The sequence below is a fragment of the Oryx dammah genome, unplaced genomic scaffold (genome assembly GCF_014754425.2).
Source record: "Oryx dammah isolate SB20612 unplaced genomic scaffold, SCBI_Odam_1.1 HiC_scaffold_28, whole genome shotgun sequence".
NCBI classification, from domain to species: Eukaryota; Metazoa; Chordata; class Mammalia; order Artiodactyla; family Bovidae; genus Oryx; species Oryx dammah.
Window position 1 is genome coordinate 82,551,585 of NW_024070212.1, and position 8,708 is coordinate 82,560,292.

At 45.6% G+C, this 8,708-nt stretch overlaps 1 protein-coding gene across 1 annotated transcript; it reads right to left on the minus strand.

Annotated features, from left to right (window-relative positions):
* Window positions 1-7,627: 7,627 nt before the first annotated feature.
* Window positions 7,628-8,167, minus strand: LOC120857072 (60S ribosomal protein L23a). Its single transcript, XM_040232720.1, has one exon. It carries the CDS (start codon window positions 8,154-8,156, stop codon window positions 7,686-7,688), a length of 471 nt encoding a protein of 156 aa, XP_040088654.1. The 5' UTR covers window positions 8,157-8,167; the 3' UTR covers window positions 7,628-7,685.
* Window positions 8,168-8,708: the final 541 nt, after the last annotated feature.

Here is an 8,708-nt window from a genome sequence, read left to right on the forward strand (position 1 = left end):
ACTCTTTGCGACCCCATGGACTATAGCTCTCCAGGCTCCTCCGACCATGGGATTCTCCAAGCAAGAATACTGGAGTGGGTTGCCATTTCCTTCTCCAGGGGATCTTCCTGACCCAGGGATCGAACCTGGGTCTCCCGCATTGCAGGCAGACACTTTTAACCTCTGAGCCACCAGGGAAGGTAGTCCTTAAAAATCTTCTTGGGGTGTGCTAAGGACCATAGGAGTGTGTTTTTAATACATTAACATCTATTGGTTATAAAATGCTGTTATATAATCATCTTTGACACAACATTCTCCACCTCCCTGCAGATTTACAAGAGAAGTTGAGGCACGATGTGTTTAAGGGATTTGCCCAGAGGGGCGATTTGTTCAGTCATAAAGATGAGCCTGAACTTTTTCCACTTCGCATTCTGTTTTGAAAGGCTCAAAACATATGCTTAAGGGGGGGTATCTCACTAGATTTCCTGTCAGATTGTCCTCTTGGTAATTTAATCCTGTCATTCCTAGTTATATCCCTTTGGAAAACCACCATCAATCCTTTCTCTTCTGATATTTTTATGCAAAAAAAAAAAAATTCCCTGTGCAAATCACCTTACTAACAGACAACCACCTCAGCGATACTCCCTGAAGTGTGTACTGCCTGTAATACTCGCACCTCCATCCTCCAGGCAGCTCTAGCTTCACTCTCAGTTGAAATTTATTCAGAACCTCCCAGGATAGGAGGGGGCATGGAAGGATCTGGTTATCTCGTGGACGCAGATTCTTCTGCACCCTTTGTGTGAGTGGTCATGTCCCAGTTAGAGTGCAGGTTTCCCCAAAGAGGGAGGACTATTTAAGTTTTGTACATGTCACCCTCCAAAAACCACTTGACATAAATGTTTCATGGCTAGCCTCTGTGAGGGCAGGGCTGGAACACTCAGCTGTGAGGGTGTTTGTATTTGTGGAACTCTCTTGAACATTTGCTGTGGGTTTCAAACAGCTGCTCCGTGGAAGCTCTGGGGAGAAGGAAGATCATGAATATTCAGGTGAAGCCACCAGAATGAACAGCCGTTAATAGAATAAATGCCTAAACAGTTGTGTAAGGCTTATTAAGACCTATTGGGGCTGAGATAATAAATTCCCACTCTGACATGTTGCAACTACTGTCGCTTAAACACTTTGGACCACCTCTTCCCAAATGAAGGAAAAAAATGATGTTAGTTCTCCATGCAAACACAAAGAAACACCTGGAAGCCTTGGCAAGGGCATGAGGTTTGGTAGAGATCTTTCTGTGGATTGCTGCATCCCCAGGGAGATGATGCACAGGTCATTGTTGGTGCTGGCAAGGTTATCTCAGTCGACACAGGCTGGAGTGGGCACTGCTCTGGCACCTGAGAGATTCTCTCCCGACTCCATCAGACCCCTTGGGCATCAGCTGAGAGTTCATACAAAACCCTGGGGCACCGAGCCTGGACCTTGGCCCCCTCACCTCAGCGCCTATGGCCTGGGACCCCTTCCCTCAGCCTCTTCCAGAATGGTATTGGACCGACCAAATATATACTAACACTGGGCTCTTTTGTCTTCCGCTCCATTAATCCATAGCGGGGAACAGGATGCAAAGATTGCAAATGTAAAAGTGACCTTTCCAAGAGGCAGCACCTGGTGCGTTAAGAAGTCCCTTGCACACTGGGTTTGAGACATGCTTGCTGTAAAAATGGGGAACATGGGAGGCAGTCGAGAGGCGCTGTATTCTCCTTTGGAGGTTACCTGTCACATTGTGTTAGGCCGAGTCAAACTGCATGGTTCTGGCACCCAGAGTCACAAGGCATCAACCACAGGGAAACAGAGGAACTCGCCCACGTTTGCACCTAAGGGCAGACTCAGTAATATTTGATCAGAAACCCGCTGTCAATTCAGATAAAGGGCATTTGAGTTCAAATGAAGGCGACTAACTTAATGAAGTGAGCTTGCACATGTAAGGCCACATTTGCTTCTCCAGAGCTGTCAGGGAGAGCTCACTCAGACCAGTCATATTCACTTATTTTCCCCACCCCTGAAGACTCCATGGGGTCCTGCTAGACTCAGCGTCATCAGAATTGTGGAAAATACACTCACAACAAAGAAATGCTTGTTTTCCAGATTCCCAGTGCATCAAAGTGGAAGTAGATTTGAGGATGTAGCGAATCTGAGGCTGAATCAAGGCCTGAGGGACTCAAGGCAAGTCATTTTGCTTCTCTGAGGTATAGTTGCCTCATCTGTGACACAGGCATTATTCTGCCTACTCACAAGCTTATTTTGAGGATTAAAAACATGTAAGCCACCTGCTTCTCAGGTGACTCAGCGGTAAAGAATCTGCTTGCCAATGCAGGAGATGTGGGTTCAACGCTTGGGTCAGGAAGATCCCCTGGAGGAGGAAATGGCAACCCACTCCAGTATGCTTGCCTGGAGAATCCCATGGACAGAGGAGCCTGGTGGGCTACAGTCCACGGGGTCACAAAGAGTCCGACACAACAGCACGCATGCAAGCCACCTGCTGACGGTGTTGGCTCAGTGTAGTTGCTCAGTTAGTACTGTTTGTTCATTCCTTTGACAATTATTCATGAGTTTGTTTATTTCTCTTTCTCAACATTCCTTTCACCAATGGCTTGGATAGGGTTAGGTTAAAAAATTTCCTTGCAAAGCATAGATTAGCTTCCTTCTTATACAGTTTCAGACATCCTCTTGCATTTAACCTACTGGGTAAATCAGCAATTTGCATGAAAGCCAGGCAAATGAAAGGGGAAACAAATCTTAGTTTGCCCTTTTCCTTCAGCCCTCCGTACTCTACTCTGCTTCAGTTATGGGTGACCTGGTTATCAATATAAGAACCAAATCTGTTTCAGAACTTTTTGTGTCATGGTCAGAGTTCCTGAGGAAGAACAGGTGGAATAAATTAATTAGTCAAAGCATGCTTAACTGGAAGGACATTTCTTTCTAAGAGTGGCCAAAGGGTGGAGGGGACACGCAAGGGACAAGGTAGCAGAGGTGTCTCAGAGAGCCAGAGGGCTAGGACTGGGCATCCATCTGTATTCTGAATAAAGATGTATATATTTTTGTTCCCATTAACAAGTAAGTCAGGAGGGGTCTGATAGCTGTTATTCTTCCAGGGATGGGTCAGAAAGTGACCCTGAAAATCTGTCCAAATGGCAAAACTCTTTCAGAAGAGTGGGTAGGAAGCCTTTCCTTTCATGTGTTCTCAATAGAGTTGAGGCAGACGTTTGTCTATAATGATGCCTCCTGGCAGGAGTTTGGATGGGTTTGGTGGATCTGTTTAGGAAGCTGCTGGCAAAGATCTCCTTGCTTGGCCAAAAGCAGAGGCCTGGCTGTTTTGAGACCAGATTATCATACTGTTTCTCTCTTTTTTTTCTCCCCTCTATTCCTGGCCAACAGTCAGTTCTTCACCTCCCTGCTTGCTTTGCTTGGCACCTCTCAATATCAACCATCCCTCCCTGGTCCTGATCATTCCACTCCAAGATAGAGATCTCTGGGAATACCATTTTGTGATTTTTATCACACAACAGGTGTGCACTTTGGGCAAGCCCACAGCACAGAAGACTCTCCAGGGCCCCAGACTGTGGATGTGACACGTTCACTATTATATACCTGCCCCTCCTGCCCAAGATCACTTTGTCATGCGAAGCTACTCTACTATTTCTGTTTCTCTCTGAACCAGAACAAACAGTAAACAACACATGCTTTTTATTCCAACCCTGGAAAAGAAGAGCTGTTTCCTATGAAAGCCCATGCCAGGCGGAGTTCTTTTTCCAAGAGGTTTTGGGAATGAGTGATTTTTTTTTTTTGGTCCAATAAGCAGGAAAAAAGAAGCAAAATGGGGCTTGCTTCATAGAAAATCAGTGTACGAAAGGACCTGAGAGATGACCGAAACTAATCTGTCAGTGCAGGTGATAAGACTTGGGGTCCAAGGTCAGAAAGGTCAGGAGAGAGCTGAGGCTGCCATTGGAAATAATAACGAAGATAAATGACACTTACTTAGGACTTTGAGGTGCAGGTGTTATCTTTTTACTCCTAAGGGTCCTCTCTTACTCAGCAGAGGAAATGTAGGCTCAGGGCTCTTAGGTGACTCACCAAACTCACCAGATGGAAGACTCACTCTTGGGGGCAGTTTGGTTCCAAAACTGACTGCTTCGGCGCTTACTTGTCCTAGACTGCTTACCACTGCTCCTCACTTGCAAGCAGAGTCCATGCTTCCAGAGGTGCACTGAGGCTTTCATGCTCTCAGGTGACAACAAACAGACCACACTTCCCATGTTAAGTTGCCCCAACAGGGTCAGTGGGAGCAGGGGGAAGCAGGGATACGGATCTCCTGGGGTGAACCTAGGCAAGTGAGCCTAAGCCACTGGCTTAATCTTTTGCAATCTTTGACTCAAAAAAACTTATTTTGCAGTTGTGGTTAGAGGTAATTTCAAATACATTCCAGATGTGACTAGAGGCTGGTGAGCAGGTCTTGGGGGCAAGAGGGAGCTGGGCCTTGCGCACATAGCACCCAGGGCTGGCTCAGGAAGTGGGTCTATCAGCTGCAAAGGTAACAAGCTTCCTTTTGCCTCCGGCCAGAGGAAATGTGGGGGTAGCAGAGGGAGGGCTGCAGCTGGCTTGAGCTGGGTGGCTGGTGGGGGGAGAGGGCAGCTCCCAAAGGGGAAGCAGCTTGCTGTTACTGTTTCCTTGCAGTGTGGCATGGGATGCACGCTTTCTGGAGCCAGATAGATTGGGGTTTGCACTTGACCAGCAGTAGCTGGTAAGTAGCTTAATTGTTCCAATCTTCAATATACTCATCTGTGAAATGGGTCTGGATAACTGCTTTCTGGGGCTGTTTTAAGAATTAGAGAGATAGTATGCATAGAGTCTGAGACAGAAAATGTTGACTATTGTGCTTTTATTTGGGGCCAGGAGCAATAATTAATTCAATAGTTGTAGAATTTGTCTCCAACTCACTCTGCTCAAAAGCTCCTGAAGTTTTAGAGAGAGTGAATCCCCAGGGATATTATTAGGTTTCCTGAGTGGGGTGAGTGGATAGGGATGCCAATTGCTCTACACATAGGAGAGACAGAGGGCATGGTTGGAGGGCTATGGGAGTGGGGAGGAGTCTGGGGAAGGTTCAGGGAGGAGGAGAGAGGTAGCAGTAACTCTTGGGAAAAGAACCTGGGGAAACCAGAGAGATTCCCAAGGAGGAGTAATAGGAGGTTTACTCTGTGCCATGAAATGTAAGCCTTGCACTCTGCCTTCATTAAAGAAATGTTTGGTAAGAACCCATCTTTTACTTCAGTGGCTTGCTTCCCTGGTGGCTCAGATGGTAAAGAATCTCCCTGCAATGTGGGAGACCCGGGTTTGACCCCTACGTTGGGAAGATCCCCTGGAGAAAGGAATGTCAACCCACTCCAGTATTCTTGCCTGGAGAATTTCAGGACAGAGGAGGCTGATAGGCTACAGTTCATAGAGTTGCAAAGTGTTGGACACTTCAGTGCTTTCAGAGTGTAATTTGCGATATCCATTGACAACAGGCTCCAGGATACGAGTGGCTGAGAGTGTGTTGGGCAGGGTGACCCTGTATTCTCTGGGTGTTGCCAAGTGTCATGAACTAAGTGGACCCTCAGGAGTGTTCAGCTGGCTCAGTGGATTGACTTGCTTGAGTCCAAAGGGTTTTTTCCCTCAGTAGCCTCTGTCAACGGGTTGAAACTGGTGGCAAGCATGGGTGAAGGCAATGATGTTCAACTTGGGGCTCAAATCTGGAACTTTTGAAAAGTCTGAAGAGCAGCCTTTTTAAAGGCATCTTCCTCAGTGCTTCAAATAGGCTATGGGTGTGGTGTAAAGAAGGAAGAACTCTGGGAGGCCATTTTTGTCCAGGAGGATAAGACAAGTAAAAGTCCTAGTTGTCTGCCGCTAATGAGAGCCACTGGCAGAGCTTTCTGTTCCCTGGTTGTCTTGGAAGGAGATCTGCAGTGTGGGGAGTGAGTAGAGGGAGCCTAGGCCTGGAGTCTCCGGTCTATCACACTCCTTGTGATTGTTACCAAGTCATTTGCTCTCAGGGACCTCTGCCCTAGAGGGAGTCAGCAATGGCCAACCACAGAGCTCTTGGGAAGATCTAAAACATAATTATGAGAGTACATTGCAAACTATAAAATGTTACACATGTATGCAGCGTGATACAAATACAATAAAGCTAGAGGCTCACCCTTGGCTCTGATGTTCTCTAGTTATGTGATCTTGAGCACCTCCTGGGACCTCTCTGAGCCTCAGTTTCTCTGAAGGAAAGGAGAGGCTGCAATTCTGACCCTACTGGGTTGTAACGTTGACCAAAGTGTTTCATAAATGGGGCAGTACTATAAAGGTAAAGGTTTACTACAACTGCTTTTTACCACTTATGAATTTTAATATCAATCTCATGAAGATTAAAGAAAAAATGAAGCCCTTATATTAAACACAATGCAGGACACAGAGCCTTTTAATGCCCTGTAATACTCACTTCCAGTAAGAGAAAGAAGGTAAGCCTTTCTGAAATGAAACACTCTTCCAAACCATTTTATTTGAACTTAATTTTACTATGTGGCTAGTGTGGACAGATTTCTTCTGTGGGTAACACATGACTCACCCCTCAAGCTTTTCTAACACCAGTGAAAAGTTACAACTATTTTATTTCCCCAATAAAGAGTTATTAAGCAGTAATAATCCCAGAGAATATTGGGTTAGGTGTGCCCATGCCTGTTCTCAGGAAGGCCCAGGCTTGAGTACAGTTAATACTTCATGATAACTCATCAGCTAAACAAAACACATGCAGTGACCTGGGGTTCTGAGCACTGACTGCAGCTGAGTCAGCTCAGTAGCCTCTGGCTTGATCATCCCAGCGTGTGTGTGTTCTACCAGTCTGAATGGATGCAGTTGCTGGACAGAGGGCCCTGAAGATCCCTAAACCCAACATATCCCAAAGCAAACAAAGCATCTCTTCTTCAACCTGCTTCTCCTTCTTTATTCTCTGTCTGGCTAGTGACACCACCATCTCCCTAGTACCAGAGTCTTACGGTTTTAGTGATATAATAGACACCACCCTCTCACTTCCTAAGGCCAATAAAGACTGGACTACAGCCAACCAGGCAGGCAAATCACTTTGCCAGCGTCGGCTGTTTGTCGTATCCCCTCATAATTGGACTGCTGCCCCATTTCAGGCCCTCAGCAACCTCATGTGGACCATGGCAGTTCTGTTTACATTTGCTGATCTCATGGGGATCTAGTTGTCCTGCCCACCTTTAGTCTGTTCCTCCAGACAATCCTCTCCCCACTCATCTGCATTCTGAGCTTTGAAATGCACAGATATGAGTCTTTGCTTGTGTTCTGATTACAAGTCTTCCTCCTTACTTACTCCATGCCGGTAAAATTATGTTGAAATTCCTTGGCCTAGCATTTTAAGCTCTTCATAATCTGGTTGTTTTTGATCATCCCTTGTACCTTGTCCCTTAGCTATACTCAGCAACTTGCTGTTTCTCATACTTGTTAATTTTCTCCCCATACCAGATCTCTGCTCATCCTGCCAGGAGACCCCAAACTGGTGCCTCTCCCAGGAAGAGTCCCTTAGCTGCAGGTAAATGTCTTTTATTTTTTATTTTTTTTTTTTTTATAGTGAAAACTTTTATATTTGGAATTAGCCAGCTGGACTCAGTTTAGATGATCCCAATTTTGTTGGCAACATCCAAAGCATCATAGTCAGGAGCCAGTCGAACATATGCCTTCTTCTCTCCGTCAGGCCTGATCAGGGTATTGACCTTAGCCACGTCAATGTCATAGAGCTTCTTTACAGCCTGTTTGATTTGGTGTTTGTTGGCCTTGACATCCACAATGAACACCAGTGTGTTGTTGTCTTCTATTTTCTTCATGGCTGACTCGGTGGTGAGGGGGAATTTGATGATGGCATAGTGGTCAAGTTTGTTTCTCCTAGGGGCGCTCTTCCGAGGATATTTGGGCTGCCTCCTGAGCCGCAGTGTTTTGGGCCGCCGGAAGGTGGGTGACGTCCGGATCTTCTTTTTCTTGTGGCTATGGACACCTTTCAACACTGCCTTCTTGGCCTTCAAAGCTTTTGCTTTGGCTTCAGCTTTAGGAGGGGCAGGGGCTTCCCTCCTCGCCTTCGGCGCCATCTTCAGGAAAAGGGTTTTCGGTAAATGTCTTTTAATGTATACACCCACAGAACTTTCTGCATCTTATGTTAGCCCTTATTGCTAAGACTATGCCTTGTCACAGGTAGGGGGCAGCACAAGTGATACTTTCTCAGATCACTTCAGAGCACTCTCCTTTTAAAGCATATTTCTCCTCTCATTCTCTTTCATAGAATCTCATTGTTTTCCTATGGAATATTTAAGAATATTTATAATTTTATATTTGTAGGTATGCTTATTGCTTAGTATTTGCCTTACCTACTTCACTGCAGTCTAGGTTTGTCTATGTTTGATAAATCTAGACAGTGTATTAAAAAGCAGAGATGTCATTTTGCCAACAAAGGTCCATATAGTCAGAGCTATGGTTTTTCCAGCAATCATATATGGATATGAGAGTTGGACCATAAAGAAGGCTGAGTGCCAAAGAATTGATTCTTTCAAATTGTGGTGTTGGAGAAGACTCTTGAGAATCCCTTGGAAAGCAAAGAGATCAAACCAGTGAATCCTAAAGGAAATCAACCCTGAATATGCATT